Consider the following 19,110-nt stretch of genomic DNA (forward strand, 5'->3'; position numbering starts at 1 on the left):
GGTGGTTGAGGATAGGGGCCAGGGCACGTGCGCCACACACATCCCACACGTGTGTTCAGACACATCCACACTGGCCCCTTTGTGAGTGCGCCCACACCCACTCCTGCACGGGCACATCCAAACAGGAGGGCCCACGCCCCAGCTCCCCTCCCTTGGGCACACCCACCTCCTGCCTCCCACCCGCCCTGGACCAGGAGATCCACTCCTCAAGCACCCCTGTACCTTGTATGTTAAGCAGATGGGCAATTTCTACGAAGGATGGGGCTCAGGGACCCCCATGGGGGTGGTTCTCGAGAGACTGACTTGCTGTAGTCAGTTTCATCTCATAGAATTTTACACCGTCAAGAAAACATTGTTCTGTGTGTGTGTGTATAGATTGAAACCCCCTCTATAGTTGTAAATGCAAAGACTCACTTACGTTCCCTTATATGGAAGTCACCCACCCAGTTTCACATATATGACACCCAAGTGCATCTAGATGCACAAATACTTACCCTTATTCACCCACAAAGCCATTCAAAGTATGACTTCTTACACACATACACCTACACACACATTGCAGCCATATGTTCACAACCAGGCACCCACAAAAGCACTTATACATAAAGAGATAGGTTCAGACACTCAGTTTACATTCAGAAACCAAATACACATTCTCTTCCAGGTGCAATATCCACAAATCCACAGAGGTAAACACCAGCTCCACACACACAAATATACACACAATACACTCAGCGATACAGGTCAATGCTCATATAAACAGATAACATATAAATCCAAACAGACACGTACATTTACTATACACACAAAACTGCACTCTGATATACACATCTAGACCTACACAAATACCTAACATTCGCAAACACTCCTGTGTTCACAATTACACACAGTTAAGAGGCCCACAGTCAATATAAAAAAAAAAAAACCCACTATGGAACACACAAGCAAATATTAAATATCCTCCAATAGGCGCTCAGGCAGTCACAAGTATACCCAGTAACATCCACACAACTGCATCGTGTACACAAATATCTGAGCTCACACACATATATTCACACAGACACACACACCTCCATGCCAACATACACAGTCAGGCTCATATCACACACAGATTTGCTCACACATATCTGCAGTTCCTACAGAAATAGGCACACACACTCATAAAGGGCTTCCCAGGTGGCGCTAGCTAGTGGTAAAGAACCTGCCTGCCAATGCAGAAGACACAAGAGACATGGGTTCGATCCCTGGGTCAGGAAGATCCCCTGGAGGAGGGAATGGCAACCTACTGTAGTATTCTCACCTGGAGAACTCCATGAACAGAGGAACCTGGTGTGCTACAGTCCATGGAGTCGCAAAGTGTTAGACATGCCTGAAAGGACTGAGCATGCACGCACACTCATAAATGCCTCCAAGAAATGGACATTCTTCTACAATTACATCCCCTTCCACGATTTACACACCCTGTCACACCACCTTGGTTCACACCATATGCCCAAACGCAGTCACCCACAAATACACTTACATGGAAATACATATATATGCACAAAGCACATGCTGCCATGTCTCCCCCCATAGACAGCCATTGCACACAATCACACTCATAGACTCATATACAAATGCACTTGGATACAAATACATAATCCCCATCTATACAGTTGGAGCCCCGCCCCCAACCAACTCTGTTGACACCACAAATCCACACACGAATGTAAATATATTTGCAGATATACCCAATAACAGCCACTCAAACACACTCACAGCTACAAGCCATCACATTCCTCTATAAATACACATACTCGATTTTTCACATATCTTCCTTCATTGACATTCATCACAGTCTGATACATAATACAAGTATATTTAAATGCTCACAAATAGGCACACTCACAAGCACAATGACAAAATACAAATACTCCTGTATCTTAAGGACACAGGCACCTACACAATATAGATCCTTGAAAACACAACACTCATGAAAATCAAGAACACACACACGCCTTGTCCCACACTCACACAGATACGCACATGCAGACACCCTCAAACACACTCGTTCACCACCCAGACACGTGCAGAGACCACACACTGGTGCCAACACAGACACCCGTTCTTGGACGCTCCCAAGACACAATGAGAAACAGGTGCACCCACGGGCGCGCTGCCTCCGGGCCAGGAATGACAAGCTCACACTCTCATCCAAGGAAACAACACTTGTGCCGGCACACACACCCGCAAGCCGAGGGTCCCTCATCCTCCCCAGTGCGCGCACACAGACAAGCGCGCGCGGGCGCGCACACACACATACACTCCTCCGCAGCCTCCCCCGCCGCCACCGCAGTCTGGGCCCGCCCCACCCTGCGGCGGCGAGGGGCGGGCGAGGCGAGGGGACCGGGCGAGGCGAGGGGACCGGGCGAGGCGAGGGGACCGGGTCGGGGGCCAGGGCCGGGGGCGGGGCGCACCTGGGCTCCGCCCCGGGGCGGGGCCGACGCAGCGTCGTGAGCGCGAGCGGCCGCACCTGGCTCGCCTGCGGTGGTGGTGGTGGCGGCGGCGGCGGGCCGGGCCCGGGTGTGAGCGCGGCGGAGCCCAGCCCGAGCGAGCGCGGAGCCGGTGCCCGCAGCCCCCGCGCCGCCATGGTGGAGGCGGCGCCCCCGGGGCCCGGGCCGCTGCGGAGGACCTTCCTGGTGCCCGAGATCAAGTCGCTGGACCAGTACGATTTCTCGCGGGCCAAGGCGGCGGCCAGCCTGGCGTGGGTGCTGCGGGCCGCGTTCGGGGGCGCAGGTACCGGGGCCAGGGGAAGAGGGGGGCGGCAGGTGCGGGGGGCGGGGCGCCGCGCTGGGGAGGCCGGGGCCGTGGGAACAATAGCGCCGGCCGCCGGGGGCGGGGGGGTCCCCGGGCCTGGGCCCCTCGGCGCCGGGCCTCTGGGCTTCCTGCTCGGCCCGGGCGGTGGACTTTGCCCGCGCGGCTGCGGGAGCGCGGTGGGGGTGGGGCCGGCTGCCCGGCTCCGCGCCACGATCGGGGCGTCCGGGTCTTCAGGTGAGCCGGGCAGGGTCTGTGGGCCGAGTGGTGTCCCCCAGTGCGAGCCTCACCTCTGGCACGTCCTCCCCCCACCCTTTACACCCTCACATCACGCGCCCGCGAGGACCCCCGCCCCTGTCCAGGCCGGACACACACACCCGGCGTCGGCCCTGCCTGCGCTGCGGGCGGCGAGGGGAGCTCCAGGAAGCCCCTCTCTCGCCTCCATGGCCCCGGCCGGCGGCTGGCAGCTGTGACTTATTGCCCCATTTTACTCAGGAGGCAGGCGAGCCCGGCGGAAGGGAAATGGCTTATCCATGATCGCCGGGAGTGGGGGCCCAGATGTGGGGCCTTGTCCCACTTCCTCCCCAAGACCCACATGTGTGGAGACCTCGGGCCACCCCACGGGGGAGGAGGATGCGGGTACATCCCTAGGATTTGAGGCCCAGGGCAGTTTCAGTCATGGCCTCATGCCAGAGCCGGGAGTCAGGGCCTGGCCATGGGGAAGACGAGTTAATTAAGGTCTGGGCCTTCTGGGGGGACGCCCTGTCCGCCTACGGGTCCTGCCCACTGGTCTTGGCACCAGCTGAGCACAGCCCATCCCCCCTTCAGTGGCCTTCCCAGACCAACCTGTTTTGGGTGTGGGTCTTGGTGACAGCTGTCCGTCTGTCTCCTGGTTCCGCCTGAGCCTGTCTTTTTCTCCCAGTCTCTTTCCCTGCAGTCTCCCAGGCAGGGCCCACTCTAGGGCCCACCAACCCCCGAATACCAGCTTGAGGAAGAGAGGAGGGATTGGCAGGCAGAGAGCCCAGCCTGCCCCAGTCCCCCAAATCCCAAGTTATGAGGCCACAGAGGACTCAGCTTTGGGAATCAGCTGGGTTTGAGTGCCACGCTCCCCCAGAATGTGGATGAATTAACCCAATTCTCTGAGCTTCCGTTGAGTCCTCTGTAAAAGAAGGCATGTATTCACTTTGTTATCCATTTCACAATTGTCCACTAAGTCCCAGGGCAGTGCTGGGGTGAGTGGGGTCCCAGTTCCATCTTTCACAAGGTGAGACAGACAGACCATGGGATTCTTCTGTGTCTGGCCCACTGTACACACTAAGCGGATGTCGCTATTTCTGCTGCCATGACTGGTGGTGTTTTTATTAATGATTATATTATTTGTCATCTGGCCAGGGGACCGAAGAGAAATTACTATTCCATTTTGCAGAAAGAAAAGTCAGGTCTCTGGGAGGATGCCCTGACTTACCCGGTTCTGTTTTCACTGACTCAGCTCCCCCGAATTGTGTGATATGGTCCCGGAGGGTCTTCAGTCTGTCCCCTCACTCATGTTCTCTGAACAGAGGGGGACTGAGGAAGGGGGGACCCCAGGCTCTAAGCAGGAAGTGGTGAGCAGACCCCTGCTTGACCCATGAACTCTGGAACTCTTTTACTGATGCCTGTTGGGTGCCAGGCCAGTGCTGGGCACTCAGAACAGAAAAGATGGGGATGAACTCTGGAGAGAGGACGATGGGACCCAAAACCAGACTGTTGCTTCTTCTAGTGATAAAGCCAGTGATGTCCAAGCAGTGTTGAAGCGGGCTGCCAGCCCTGCAGAGGGGCTGGGGGAGGAAATCCTAGAAATCTTCCAGGGAAGGGAGGAGAAGGGACAGACAGCTCACTAGAGGAAGGAGTGTTTGGACCTTGAAGGGTGTGTAGGAGTTTTCTAGGGAGAGGAGACCCACAGGGAGTTCTCCATGCCGTGCCCAGTAGTGGCTGGGGGTGATGAGGGAGTCTGGTGCTATTGGAGAGGTCCTTTCAGGCCACATGTGGGGATCTGAGGGCCCTGGGGAGCCGGGGAAGGTGTTTGGGGACTGACAAGATGATATCAGTTATGCAGTTGCCCCACTGGGGAAAAATGGCTAGGGGGAAGGGGTCTTTATGGTGGCCCAGGGCCCAGTCCTGAGGAGGTTGGGCAGGAATGCAGGCTAGTGGGCTCCACAGTGAGCTCAGAGATAAGATAAGGAACAGTGCCATCTTTATACAAGTTTGGGAAACACTACATGCAGTCCCTCAGGCCACCAGAACCTCCCTGTGATGCTTTAGGGAGCTAGGGTCCCGTCGGCTCCACCTTTTACTAGCTCTTTGATCTTGGCCAAGTCATCTTAGCTGTCTGGGTCTATGTTTTCCCATCTGTACAATGGATAAGTTTCATAAGAATTCCATGAGCAAGGGGGGTGGGAGGAGGCTCAAGAGGGAGGGGATATACGGATACTTATGGCTGATTCACGGTGTATGGCAGAAACCAATACAACATTGTAAAGCAGTTATCCTCCAATTAAAAAAATAAGGAATGCCATGAGCAGATGCACACAAGGTGGGTGGTCCAAAAGCTAGCCGTGCTGTCCAGTGTGGTAGCCACAAGCAACATATTGTTGTTCGGTCACTTAGTCATGTCCACCTCTTTGCAACCCCATGGATTGCAGCACACCAGACTTCCCTATCCTTCGCTATCTCCTGGAGGTTGCTCAAACTCATATCCATTGAGTCAGTGATGCCATCCAACCATCTCATCCTTTGTCGTCCCCTTTTCCTCCTGCCCTCAATCTTTCCCAGCATCAGGGTCTTTTCCAATGAGTCTGCTCTTCACATCAGATGGCGAAAGTATTGGAGCTTCAGCTTCAGCATCAGTCCTTCCCATGAATATTCAGGGTTGATTTCCTTTAGGACTAACTGGTTTGATCTCCTTGCAGTCCAAGGGACTCTCAAGCGCAACATGTGGCTGATATGACTTGTGAGAGGCTGTCAATGTAAAATACACAGTGGCTTCTGGGGACCTGGTACCAAAAAAAAAAAAAATGTGAACATCTCATTAATAATGTTTTTATCTTGACATGTTGAAATAATATTTTGGATATATATATATATATATATATATATATATATTGGGTGAGATATAAGGTCATGTTACTCCTTGCTGCTGTTTAAATGGTGCAATAGAAAATTTTAACCTTCTTATGTGGCTCATATTCTATTCCTGTCGGACAGTATTAAATGCTCCAATAAACATTTTATAGTATAGAGCTGCAGTTCTCAACCGAGGATGAGTTTGACACTTAGGGCATGTGGCAATGTTTGGGAATATCTTTGGTTGTCACCATTAGAGAGGACAGCGCTCTTGTCAGCTCGTGAGGAAAGACCAGGAAGTCTGCTAAACATGTTACAATGCCCAGAACAGCATTCCCTGCCGCAATTCCCCACACCTACAGCCCCACTAAACACAAATCATCCAGCCCCAAATGCCAGCTGTGCCTCGGCAAAGACACGCTAGTATAACCTAAGTACTTGATAAACATTGTGTGTGCTTGGTCTTGTCCGACTCTTTGCAACCCTATGGACCGTTGACCACCAGGCTCCTCTGTCCATGGGATTTCCCAGACAAGAATACTGGAGTGGGTTGCCATGCCCTCCTCCAGGGGATTTTCCCCTCCCAGGGATCAAACCCACGTCTCTTGTGTCCCCTGCATTGGCACATGAATTCTTTACCACTGCACCACCTGGGAATCCCCTGACCCCGGAAGCCCCTTAATAAACAGTAGCCATCAGTAGCTCCAGCTCAAGTTGTCATCTTCAAGTCCCTGACAAGTCCTGCAGGAAAGAAACTTGTTTCATTTTGCTGATAAGAGTAGGAAACAAACCAGGAGCTAGAGAGAGAGGGAGGAGGGTTTGGTTTCAGGGGATACCTGGAGCTGAAGCCCAGTGAGTGACTGACAGGATGTTGGAGGTGGGGAGAGAGAAGGAGGGATGGTGTTCTCTCACTGTGATGGGAACAGAGAGAAGGAGAAAGATGCTGAGGATTAGGGACAATGCCTGGGCTGCAGCAGGAGGCAGGGCTCAGATGACCATGGAAGCCATCACTGTGGTGGGAAGGAGGTGGGGGGAGGATGTCCATTGACAGGGCTGCTCAGACAGAGCTATCAGAAGCCCAGCAATGAAAAGGCATGGGGGCAGGCAGCCAGGCTTGAGTGGTGCAAGAAAGAGAAAAGTTAGGATATCGGGAGACACCAGAGGGAGGAAGACTTCCCAGAGAAGGAGGTGCTCGGCAGAGAGCCCAGACAAGATAGTGGGCGTTGGAAGGCCACTGCTGGCCTTGGGGAGGCTGGGAGCTACAAAGGAAGGAACAGATGGGGAGGGGTCTGAACCGGAGTAGGGTGGAAGGAAAGAGAACCTGGAGAACTCTTTTTTCTTTTTTTAAATTGGAGTATAGTTACAATGTTGTGTTTAGTTTCACATAAACAGCAAAGTGACTCAGTTATACATACATATATCGGCTTCCCAGGTGGTGAAGTGGTAAAGAATCCACCTGTCAGTGAGGGATATGCAAGAGACATGGGTTCGATCCCTGGGTTGGGAAGATCCCCTGGAGTAGGAAATGGCAACCTGCTCCAGGATTCTTGCCTTGAAAATTCCATGGACAAAGGAGCTGACGAGCTACAGTCCATGAGGTTGCAAAGAGCTGGACGTGACTGAACGACTGAACACACACACACATTCATTTTCAGATTCTTTTTCAGTATAGGTTATTACAAGATATTGAGTGTAGTTTTCTGTGCTCTGCAGTGGGTCCTAGTTGGTTATCTAGTTCATAGTACTATGTCTATGTTAATCCTAAATTCCTAATTAATCACTCCCCGCTTCCCCTTTAGTAACCCTGTTTGTTTTCTGTGTCTGTAAGTCTTGTTTCTATTTTGTAAATAAGCTCCTTTGTATCATTTTTTTAGATTCCACATATGGAATATTCCACAAATTCCAAGTTTGATATTTGTGTGTCTCTGTCTGACTTCACATAATATAATCTCTCGCTTTGGAGAACTTTTCCTTGAAGGGGCAGGGAGATGGCCCAACTCTTAACAAGGTTTTGGTATTAAGTGGGAAGGTCAAGTGTGAGTTTAAGGGGTGGGGAAAGATCAGAGGGGGCAGAGGGGTTGAAGGCAAGGGTGCCTGGGTCCTTGTAGCTGAGGGCCAGGATCTGGGGGCAGCACTGCTGTGAATTCAGGCACCTGAGGAAGGCCTGGTATGTCACGTTCAGATGTTTCTAAGCGGTATAATCCCACCTCCTCACATTCTTCCAACACAGGCAGAACCCAAGTGTACAGAATAGCGGCTCTGACTGGGATAAGACTTGGGGCCTCCCTGGAAGGCCCAGGAGGGCAGATCCAACTGAGTTGGATCCTCCTTCTCTACTTCCAGAATCTTCTAGTGGCTCTGATTTTTCTCCTCCTCACCCTTGGGTTCTACTTGGTTGGGGTTCTGCTACTGCCCCCCTCACCCTGGGGCTTCCTCAAGCCTCCTCTTCTTACCTTGCCCCTCTCTTTCAGAGTTTCCATGGCTGCCTCTAAGTCCCAGGCCATCCTGTACCCCCATCTCAGCCAACACCCTGTTTCTCCCATCTGCCTTCCCCCTCCAGATAGGGCTCTGGGTGCCTCTCTCCCCGTACCCCCTCCCTTCAGTCACCAGGTTCAGGCTATTCACCCCTCTCAATGTGTTTGCAGTCTGTCCCCTCCTGCATTCTATGCCCCTCCAGCCAGACCCCCACTCCACAGCTCATCCCACCTCCAGCCTTCACTCTAAGGGTGTAGTCTCCTTGAGACCTGGGTTTGAATCCCAGTCCCAACCTTTTTTTTTTTTTTTTTAAATATTTATTTGTTTGGATATTTAGTTGCGCCATGCGAACTCTTAGTTAAGGCATGTGGATCTAGTTCCCTGACCAGGGGTGTGCGGAGTCTTAGCTACTGGGCCCCCCAGGGAAGTCCCCCAGTCCCAGCCTTGATGAGCTGTGTGGCCTTGGTGACTAGGTTTCCTCATCTGTAAAGCGGAGTTGCCACATGTGCCCAGACTGCCTCTTCGTAGGGTTGCTGTAAGGGGAAGCGAGTCCACTCGGGGTGGTAAGAAGCACTAGGGAGGTCCATTAACCCTTCTAGTCACTGTTGCCCTTAGGTGAGGGCGAGAGGCGTGGCTACAAGACCCCGCCTATCTGACCTCCATTTCCACTCTGGGTCCAAGAGACAGCCATCTCCTCTAGGCAAGGTGCTCTGTCCCACCCTCTCTTCTTAGTATGCAGAAACACCGTCGTCCCTTACTCTGGGAAACTCCCCCACATGTGCGCCTCTTGTCTTAGCCCAGGTCCCCTATTCTCCCATCTTGGTGCCATCCTCCTTGGTACAGACCTGCCCCAACCCACACCCCACCCACCCCCTGCTTTAATTGGGGCCATGTAATTGTATGTAAGGGCTTCCCTGGTGGCTCAGACGGGAAAGAATCTGCCTGCGATCCCGGAATTCCGGGTTCAATCCCTGGGTTGATCCCTGGGTCCTGGAGAAGGGAATGGCTACCCACTTCAGTATTCTTGCCTGGAGAACTCCATGGACAGAGGAGCCTGGTGGGCTATGCAGCCCACGGGGTTGCAAGTATGGGGGTTTGTGCCCCGTGGCCCTGACCCTGCCGTTACCCCCACTCCGCCCCCACAGAGCATGTGCCCTCGGAGCTGTGGGAGCCCTTCTACACGGATCAGTACGCCCAGGAGCACGTGAAGCCCCCGGTGACACGGCTGCTGCTCTCGGCCGAGCTGTACTGTCGGGCCTGGCGCCAGGCGCTGCCGCAGCTCGAAGCGCCCCCTAGCCCCTCTGCGCTTCTGGCACTGCTGGCACGGAGGGGCACAGTGCCTGCGCTGCCCGAGCGCCCGGTGCAGGAGGCCGACCTGAGGCACCAGCCTATCCTCATGGTAGGCCCCGCCCCTGCCCAGCCAGGCCCCGCCCCGCCAAACAAGGCCCCGCCCCCACCAAGGCTCCGCCCATCAGGCCTGGCTCTTCCCACCAAGTCTGGCACCTCCCAAAAAGGCGCTACTTTGGCCGCCAGATCGCTAAGGCCTAGTTTGTGACCTCTAAGTATTCTGGCCTGGAGAATTCCATGGGCTTTATTGTCCATGAGGTCGCAAAGAGTCGGACACTGAGCGACTTTTAACTTTCCCTTTCAAGCTTGGCCTGCTTCCCAAAGCCCGTCCCACTACAAGACCCTCCCACCTCCAGGTTTTTCCTGTTTCTTTTCCCTTGGAGGCCTCCAACCTGCGCTCTGGGCTCACCCTTCAGCCCTTGCCCCCACAGGGAGCCCACCTAGCTGTCATTGATGCCCTCATGGTTGCCTTCGCCTTCGAGTGGACAAAGACACTGCCTGGTCCCTTGGCCCTAGCCAGCTTGGAGCACAAGCTCCTTTTCTGGGTAGACACGGTAGGTGGGATTTGGGCCAAGATGGGGAAGGGGGCGGGCGGCCAGGACCGGTCCAGCGACTGGAGCGCTAACCTCTCCCTGTTCCGCAGACCATCCGGCGGCTGCAGGAGAAGACGGAGCAGGAAGCTGCCCAGAGAGCTTCTCCGGTGGCCCCTGCAGATGGGGTGGCCCCAGCACAGCCTTCGGTGAGGCTGGGGTGATGGATGGAAGGAGGGAGGGGCAGATCTTTGAGGGCTGGATGGGCAGGTCGGGGCTGTGCCTCAAGGCCATTCCTGCTCTTGGGGGGGCCGGAAATGACTCTCTCTCTCTCTGCCCTCTTGCCTCTGCCTACTCCTGCCACACTCTCTTCTCTGCCTCTCTGGCATCAGTGCCCCACACGCTGGTACTGGAAGCTGGTTCCTGTAAGTGGGGCCGTCTCTCCTCCCGGTCTGCCTGCCCTGCTTGTCGCTGTCTGTGTGTCTTTCTGCCTGCCTGTCCCGTTCCCTCTCCTATTCTCCCCTGCTCCCTGTTATGAGCAAAGGAAGTGGGACCCAGCCCTGGGGGACAGAGAGAAGCCCTTTGGGGAACCAAGGCAAGAGGGTCATCTCTGCTCTTACTTCTCCCCTGGTATATGACTCCCCCTCCCAGTAATCCAAAGCTTGTCCCCCTGAGCCGAGGTGGGGAGACCTCTGGGGCTTCTGAAGGGAGGACCCCAGCCCATCAGACACATGGATCCTGACCTCAGCAGGCAGGGCACAGGGAGAAGACCCCTCTGGCCAAGAGGAAGATCCTCAAACCCAAAAGAGGGGAGAGGAACCTCCTTAACTGAGCCTCCAGCTTCCCTAAGGACAGCTCCCTGCTCCCAGCTCTGGAGGCAGTGGGGTGTCCATCCCTGAAGTGCAACAAGGGGAAAGTGACCACTGCAAGTGGGGTGAGGGTGGGGGTGCTTTGGGCTGAAGCCCCTGCCTTTGCTCACTTCAGGGCCTTCTCCTTTCCCCCACCCTAGGGCCTGGGTTGGGGGCTCCTCTCCTGCCTACCTGCTTCCTCTGCATCCCCTGCCCCAGCTGGGGCCTGGGTCTTTTGAGTGGGTGGGGAGGACTTTCTGCATGAGAGGCTGCTCTGTTGGGTCCCTCCGTGCTGGGAGGTGCTGGGGTCCCCAAAGCCGGCCAGAACACAGCCAGGGAGCTGGACGGCCAGGGCTCAGGACAGGGGTCAGGGCCGTCCCCCATCCTGGAGGTGTGCTTGGGGGCCCAGCAAGTCAGCACCCCTCCCGCCCCGCTGACGGCTGCTCCTCTCCCCCCCAGCACGCAATTGCCTTCTGTTTGAAGGAGTCGGGGAGCAAACCCCCCATGGTAATGTATCCCCTGCCCCAGAGTCACAGGAGTCTCTGCCCCCAGCCCCCGCTGCTGGCCTGGCTGCTCGCGGACACCTCCTCTGCCTCTTGCTGCTGCCCTTCCCCACCCTGCTCCAGGCTGGCCCCCCTCCCACTCTGGCTCTGGGACCCCCCTCTGGCTTCACGCCCCTCCGTGGTAGAAACCCCAGGCCTCCCCACACAGCTTGCATGACCGCTGACTTGGGGGCCAGCCCGACCTCTGACCTGACACGGCTCCCACCCGCAGATTCGATATCGCAAGGACCGCGCTGTGGCCCGACGCGCCCCCTGCTTTCCAACGGTGACCAGCCTCCAAGACCTGGCAAGTGGGGCTGCGCTGGCCGCCACAATCCATTGCTATTGTCCCCAGCTCTTGCGACTTGAGGGTGAGTGAACGGGTCCGAGCCAGATCCTATCCTGACGAGCCTGGCACCCAGGCCTTGGCTCCTGGCCCCAGAGTATCGCAGAGATTGTAAGTGTAGCTCCCAGGATTGGTAGACCTGAGTTTGAACCTCTCTCTTCTATTAATGAGCTGTGTGACCTTGCCCAAGTGTCTAAACCTCTCTGTGCTGCCTATAATTCAGTGTGTGTTAATTGCTCAGTTGTGTCTGACACTCTGTGACCCCACTGTAGACCGCCAGGCTCCTCTGCCCATGGGATTCTCCAGGCAAGAATACTGGAGTGGGTTGTCATGCCCTCCTCCTGGGGATCTTGCCAACCCAGGGATCGAACCCAGGTCTCCTGCATTGCAGGAAGATTCTTTACCATCTGAGCCATACTGTTTGATTCCATACTTCAGTCCTGCAGCAAATATAAGTAGAGTACAAACTGTGTGCCAGATCCTATTTTAGGCACCAAGAGATCCAACGAAAACAATATAGTCCTGCCCCTGGCCTCAGGCGGCTCACATCCTAGTTGAGAGAATGAACCATCAGTTCATCTAGAGGAATGTTCTGCATGTTAGGTACTCTGTTAGGTGCTGGGTAGTCAGAAGCCTTTTGAGTTGAGTTCTAGGGGGACTAGCATTCCAGGCGGTGGGGAGAGTAGATGCAAAGACCTGACGGACAGACAGCCTGTCACGACACCCACCTGTGAAGGGGGCCTGGCTCAGCTCATCAGTCGAAGGTGTCCGTGTATACTGTGTGCTGGGACCCCGTCCTCTCTCCTGGAGAGCCAGGGACCCAGGCATCCTGTCCCTACAGAGGTATGCCTCAAGGACCCCATGTCTGTGGCGGACAGCCTGTACAACCTCCAGCTGGTGCAGGATTTCTGTGCCTCCCGCCTCCCTCGGGGCTGCCCGCTGTCCTTGGAGGACCTTCTCTATGTCCCACCACCCCTCAAGGTAAGGCTACCTCATGGGCCTCATGGGCATCCGGGGCCGTGGGTCCGGGCGACTGACTCTGCCTCTCGCCTCCAGATCAACCTGATGGTGCTGCTGGCTGAGTTGTTCATGTGCTTTGAGGTGCTGAAACCCGACTTTGTGCAGGTCAAGGATCTGCCCGATGGTCACGGTAAGGAAGGCCTGGCCCCAGACCTGGGGTGGGATGGGGTTGAGGGGGATGGTGGGGATAAGACCAAGCCCTGCCTGACTCTCTGCTCTGCATGCAGCCGCCTCCCCCCAGGCCACAGAGGCCTCTACTCCCCAGAACAACAGTGGCAGCAGGTACATCCCCTGGTGGGTGGAGACTTCCCAGCCACGATGGGTTCCTCCTCCTGCTGGGTCCCTCCTCCTGCTGGGTTGGCTAGAGGGGAAGTGTTGGGGGGTACTCTGGTCTCCACTCCCAAGAGGGGTAGGGGAGGGGGATGGGGGGACCCTTAGCTGACACACCTCTCTTGGCAGCTCTCCTGTCTTCAATTTCCGCCATCCACTCCTGTCAGCTGGTGGCCCCCAGTCCCCACTCCGAGGATCCACAGGTGAGGGCAGGGGGATGGCTTATCACTGGCACCCAAAGACTGCCCCTGCTGACCTCATGTGGGCACCTTGTGACCCCTCCATTGGGTCTGTCTGGTGCCTGAATGACTTCCTTGGTGACATTCACTGGCCCCCACAGTGACCTCCCCAGGGGCTCACAAGGACCCCCTAGTGACACCACGTGGCCCCCAGCTATCCATCCACATAATGCCCCATCAGTGACTCATCCCCACCCAGGGTCCCCAGTGACCCCAGAATGACCACTTATCACCCCTCCCCAGGCTCGCTGAAGTCCTCCCCGTCCATGTCCCACATGGAGGCCCTCGGCAAAGCCTGGAACCGTCAACTCAGGTGAGCACATCGAAAGGGCCCGGGTAATGGAGTCAGAGGGGCCTGGGTGGGGCCTGGACCTGTCCCAGGGGCTGACCCTTCCCTCCGGCCGCCCAGCCGTCCCCTTTCCCAGGCCGTGTCGTTCAGCACCCCCTTTGGCCTGGACAGCGACGTGGATGTTGTCATGGGAGACCCCGTCCTACTGCGCTCCGTCAGCTCAGACAGCCTGGGTCCCCAGCGCCCTGTGCCAGCCCGGACCCCCGCGCAGCCACCCCCGGAGACTGGCGACCTGCCTACCATCGAGGAGGCCCTGCAGATCATCCACAGTGCCGAGCCCCGGCTGCTCCCAGACGGGGCTGCCGATGGCAGCTTCTACCTCCACTCCCCCGAGGGGTCCTCCAAACTGCCGCTGGCTTCCCCCTACCCACCAGAGGGGGCCTCGAAACCACTGCCTGACGGGCCCACCAAAGTACCTGCCTACTTGCCCCACCCCGAGGGCCCCTCAAAACCGGCTCCCTGTCCAGCCGGGGAGGTATCAAAACCACCAGCCCTGCCTGAGGGTTCCCCGAAGGTGGCAGCTTCGTCCCCAGCAGCCAGCAACTCCGAAGTGAAAATGACCAGCTTTGCTGAACGCAAGAAGCAGCTGGTGAAGGCCGAGGTTGAAGCCGGGTCCCCGGTGGCCACCCCGGGGGCACCGGAGGCCCTGAGCTCAGAGATGAGTGAGCTTGGAGCCCGGCTAGAGGAGAAACGCCGGGCCATCGAGGCCCAGAAGCGACGGATCGAGGCCATCTTTGCCAAGCACCGCCAGCGACTGGGCAAGAATGCTTTCCTGCAGGTGCAGCCCCGGGAGGCCGGTGGGGAAGCGGAGGCAGAGCTGGGCCCGGCCCCTGGCGGGGAGCGGCCAGCAGGTGAGGGCCAGGGTGAGCCATCCCCACGGCCAAAGGCGGTGACCTTCTCACCAGAACTGGGCCCGGTGCCCCCCGAAGGACTGGGGGACTATAACCGGGCAGTGAGCAAGCTGAGCGCAGCGCTGAACTCTCTGCAACGGGACATGCAGAGGCTCACAGACCAGCAGCAGCGGCTCCTGGCCCCACCGGAGTCCTCCGCGGCCGCCCCTACTCCCGCTGCCGCTGCGTGGGTCATCCCTGGTCCCACAACGGGCCCCAAAGCCGCATCCCCCAGCCCCGCCCGGCGCACCCCAGCTGCCCGGCGCAGCCACGGGCCAGGCCCCAGCCCGGGGCCCAGCCCCACCCCCCGCAGCCCCAAACACGCGCGGCCAGCAGAGCTGCGGCTGGCGCCCCTGACCAGGGTGCTCACGCCCCCGCACGATGTGGACAGCCTCCCCCACCTGCGCAAGTTCTCGCCGAGCCAGGTGCCGGTGCAGACGCGCTCCTCCATCCTCCTGGCTGAGGGGCCGCCCCCTGAGGAGCCCATGGCACGGCCCGGCCTCATCGAGATCCCACTGAGCAGCCTGGAGGAGCCAGCGGCTGAGGAGGAGGGAGATGGGAGCCCCCCTGGGGCTGAGGATTCCTTAGAGGAGGAAGCGTCTTCAGAGGGAGAGCCCCGCACCGGACTGGGGTTCTTCTATAAGGTGAGCACCTGAGCAGGTGGGGGCAGGGCCAGGTGGGCGGATGGATGGATGGATGGGCAGACAGGCAGGTGGACAGGTGGTCGCATGGATGGGGCTTTCTCAGTGTATGATCAAACAGAGCTGGTCGGGGAACAGAGATGGGTAGACGGTTAGTCAGATGGGAGCAGGCAGACATACAGGGTGTGCGTGGTCAGATGGACATGCAGATGGAGTGGGCAGTGGGTGAATAGAAAGTAAGTGGTAGACAGGTGGACAGGGGTGGCCCGGTGGGTGGGTTATGGACAGATGAATAGGAATAAGTAGAGGGACAGATGCGGCTGGTGTCTTCCACGGCACCCCCTCCCTCCTGTTCTGTCCTCCCCACTCCCCCCAGCATGGCCCCAGCAGTTCCTCTTTTGAATTCTTCCATATCCAATTACTCCTCTTCCTGTCAGCATCCCCAGCCTGGGCCAACGCCTTTTACTTGGACACCAGCAGTCTCGCCCTGGTTGGTCTCACTGCCCACCCCTCACCACACACCAATCCCTGGCCACTGTGAACTGAGCAGTTAGCATTTATTTAAAATGTAAATGGGACCTTGTCACCCCCTATCTGTGGGCTTCCCCAGTGGCTCAGACAGTAAAGAATCTGCCTGCGATGCAAGGCATTGCATTGGAATGGAATGCATCGAACTGGAGTTCGATCCCTGGGTCAGGAAGATCCCCTGGAGAAGGGAATGACAACCTGCTACAATATTCTTGTCTGGAGAATTCCATGGACAGAGGAGCCTGACAAGCTACAGTCCATGGGGTCGCAGAGTCGAGCACAACTGAGTGACTAACACATTCCCCTATTTAAAACCCTCCTGTGGCTCCCCTTTGCTCCTAGAATAAACTGGTCTCCCTGCTCCACACCTGCTCAACCTGCTCTGGCCTCAGGGCCTTTGCACTTCCTGTTCCCTCCCCAGAATGCTCTCCTCACCACTCAACCCCACCTAGTTCAGTCCACCTCATTCTCCAAGGCTGCTTCCTCCAGGAAGCCTCTCCGGGTGTCCCCAGACTAGGATAGATCCTGCCCTACCAGTGTGCTCACCAGTGTTGCATCCTGGCTGGGTTAAGGCCTTTGTGTGCCCAGAATCCAGCATGGGGTCACACACACAGCAGGCACCCACCAAAGGCCTTCAGACCAATGACAAAAACTCAAGGACACGTGAGTGGCTGGCAGGCCGGGTCGAAACAGACTCCAGCCGAACCAGGGGAGGGACAGCCAGCTACACTCGGTGCCTGCCCCCAGGATGAAGACAAGCCCGAGGACGAGATGGCCCAGAAGCGGGCCAGCCTGCTGGAACGGCAGCAGCGGCGGGCAGAGGAGGCGCGGCGGAGGAAACAGTGGCAGGAGGCCGAGAAGGAGCAGCGGCGGGAGGAGGCCTCGAGGTGAGGCTGAGCCCAGCCCCAGGACCTCTGCCCCCGGGAACCCTGCCACCTATCTGACTGTGTCCATCTCCTCTGTGCGTAGGCTGGCCCAGGAGGAGGTGGCCCCCAGCCCCCCTGCACCCACAGCTCCTACGGCCTCTGCTGTAACCCCAGCCCCAGCTGCCCGGGCCCCCGCTGAGGAGGAGGTGGGTCCCCGGCGGGGGGAGTTCACGCGGCTGGAGTATGAACGCCGGGCCCAGCTGAAGTTGATGGACGATCTGGATAAGGTGCTGCGGCCCCGGGCAGCAGGGAGTGGGGGGCCAGGCCGCGGCGGTCGGAGGGCCCCCCGGCCACGCTCTGGTTGCTGCGATGACTCGGCCCTGGCTCGGAGCCCAGCCCGTGGGCTGCTGGGTGAGGCCCCCTGGGGGCAAGTGGGGCAGCTTGGGGTACACACACAGGGCTGCAGTGTGGGGGATCAAGGCTTCCAGAAGGATGTGGGGGCCACAGCAGGGTGAAGGGTACTGGCCCAGAGTTCTCTCCGCAGCTTAACAGGTCAGGCACTGCTTCCTTACAGCCTGGCTTAGGGGGAACAGGGGGCGGTCAGTGTGGGGTGAGGGTCTTTGGCAGGATTGACCCCCATGTTCCCTCTCCAACCGGCCAGGTCAGGCCCTCTGGGCATACATGGAGGTAAGGGGGCTTGGTGGGGGGTGCCTGACCCGACACTCTCTGCTCCCAGGCTCTCGGCTCAGCAAAATCTACTCCCAGTCCACCCTGTCTCTGTCGACAGTGGCCAACGAGGCCTCCAGTAACCTTGGCGTGAAGAGGCCCACGTCTCGGTGAGTTTGGCCTGGACGTGCAGGTGCTTGTGGGCCAGGTGGCCTCTCGGAGTGTGCATGCGTGTGTGTGTGTGGGGTGGGCTGTGAATGCGTGCCTAGGAGTGTGATATGGCACGAGGGTACATGTTTACTGCCAGAGATGGAAGGTCACACACCTGAGATGGAACCCAAGGATGCGCCTCTCTGCTCCCATGTTCAGTGTGCCCAGGGCTGGGACCTGGCCCTGCAGGGACTTAGGAGCACAGACAGTATCTGTGGATACATCCTGCTTTGCAGTGTCCTGGGCACACCCTTCCTGGGTCTCACTGCATACTGACTTCGTTCACCACTGACCGCAGCCCCCCCCATCCCACCTCCCCCCTCAGGGCTCCATCTCCATCTGGCCTCATGTCCCCGAGCCGCCTGCCCGGCAGCCGCGAACGTGAGTGGGACAATGGCAGCAACGCATCTTCCCCGGCCTCAGTGCCTGAGTACACGGGTAGGTGGTGGGACTTTTTGGGGGTGGGGCGGTGAGCACCGGCCCCGACCAGTCCCTACTCACTGCCCTGCCCCCTAGGTCCGCGGCTATACAAGGAGCCGAGTGCCAAGTCCAACAAGTTCATCATCCACAACGCCCTGTCACACTGCTGCCTGGCGGGCAAGGTGAATGAGCCACAGAAGAACCGCATTCTTGAGGTAGGCCCTCTCCAGGGCTTTATGGGGGGGATCGGGGACAGATGGGGGGGTCTCTGGTGGCCTGGCTAACTGTGTCTACCACCCACCAGGAGATCGAGAAGAGCAAAGCCAACCACTTCCTGATCCTCTTCCGCGACTCAAGCTGCCAGTTCCGGGCCCTGTACACGCTGTCCGCAGAAACAGAGGAGCTGTCACGGCTGGCAGGCTATGGCCCCCGCACGGTCACGCCAGCCATGGTCGAGGGCATCTATAAGTACAACTCAGACCGCAAGCGCTTCACGCAGATCCCGGCCAAGACCATGTCCATGAGCGTGGATGCCTTCACCATCCAGGGACACCTCTGGCAGAGCAAGAAGCCCACCACCCCCAAGAAGGGCAGCAGCACCCCCAAATAGCCCCGTCCTGGGTGGTCTGCAGGCCCTGTGTACTCCGACTGCCGCCCCCTCCAGGGACCAGCCTGGAGGACAGTCAGTTGGTGTTCCTGGGTCCTGTCTGTCCTTGACCTTGTCCGGGTGGGGCTGGAGTCCCCACCCCCTAATTTTTGTCCCGTCCTGCTGTGGGGGCTGAGCTGGGAGGTTCAGGGACTCAGGGCTCAGCTCAGTGCCCCCCCACCGTCTGTCCTCCCCACCTTCTTGAATAAAGTAATTTAAAGAGACGAGACTACTGGCACCTCCCCGAGAATGGCTGCGGGGCTGGGGACCTCTCTGCAGGAGAGCGTTTCCCACACTCGCCAACCGCTTCCTGTCTCCCAGT

General features: G+C 57.7%; 1 protein-coding gene across 5 annotated transcripts; it reads left to right on the forward strand.

Moving 5' to 3' along the window:
* The first annotated feature begins 2,598 nt into the window (after positions 1 to 2,598).
* Positions 2,599 to 19,015, forward strand: CAMSAP3 (calmodulin regulated spectrin associated protein family member 3). 5 transcript variants are annotated; one of them, XM_061150443.1, is made up of 18 exons: positions 2,599 to 2,775; positions 9,516 to 9,769; positions 10,101 to 10,271; positions 10,361 to 10,456; positions 11,555 to 11,602; positions 11,870 to 12,008; positions 12,825 to 12,964; positions 13,040 to 13,133; positions 13,231 to 13,285; positions 13,463 to 13,536; positions 13,816 to 13,885; positions 13,982 to 15,455; positions 16,728 to 16,867; positions 16,950 to 17,257; positions 17,583 to 17,682; positions 18,048 to 18,160; positions 18,239 to 18,357; positions 18,447 to 19,015. In XM_061150443.1, exons 1-18 carry the CDS (start codon positions 2,628 to 2,630, stop codon positions 18,750 to 18,752), a joined length of 3,849 nt encoding a protein of 1,282 aa, XP_061006426.1. In that variant the 5' UTR covers positions 2,599 to 2,627; the 3' UTR covers positions 18,753 to 19,015. The 5 variants fall into 5 exon arrangements, with proteins under 5 accessions (XP_061006426.1, XP_061006429.1, XP_061006427.1 ...); XM_061150446.1 differs by having other exon boundaries at positions 14,033 to 15,455; XM_061150444.1 differs by having other exon boundaries at positions 10,149 to 10,271.
* Positions 19,016 to 19,110: the final 95 nt, after the last annotated feature.

This window comes from Dama dama, chromosome 9 (genome assembly GCF_033118175.1).
Source record: "Dama dama isolate Ldn47 chromosome 9, ASM3311817v1, whole genome shotgun sequence".
Classification (NCBI taxonomy): Eukaryota; Metazoa; Chordata; class Mammalia; order Artiodactyla; family Cervidae; genus Dama; species Dama dama.

Bases quoted from the DNA above. Each gene is read 5' to 3' on its own strand.
- CAMSAP3 (XM_061150443.1), top strand. From the start codon at position 2,628: ATGGTGGAGGCGGCGCCCCCGGGGCCCGGGCCGCTGCGGAGGACCTTC. The intron at 10,272-10,360 runs GTAGGTGGGATT...CCTGTTCCGCAG, and splicing joins TCCTTTTCTGGGTAGACACG to ACCATCCGGCGGCTGCAGGA. The intron at 13,286-13,462 runs GTACATCCCCTG...CTCTCTTGGCAG, and splicing joins CAGAACAACAGTGGCAGCAG to CTCTCCTGTCTTCAATTTCC.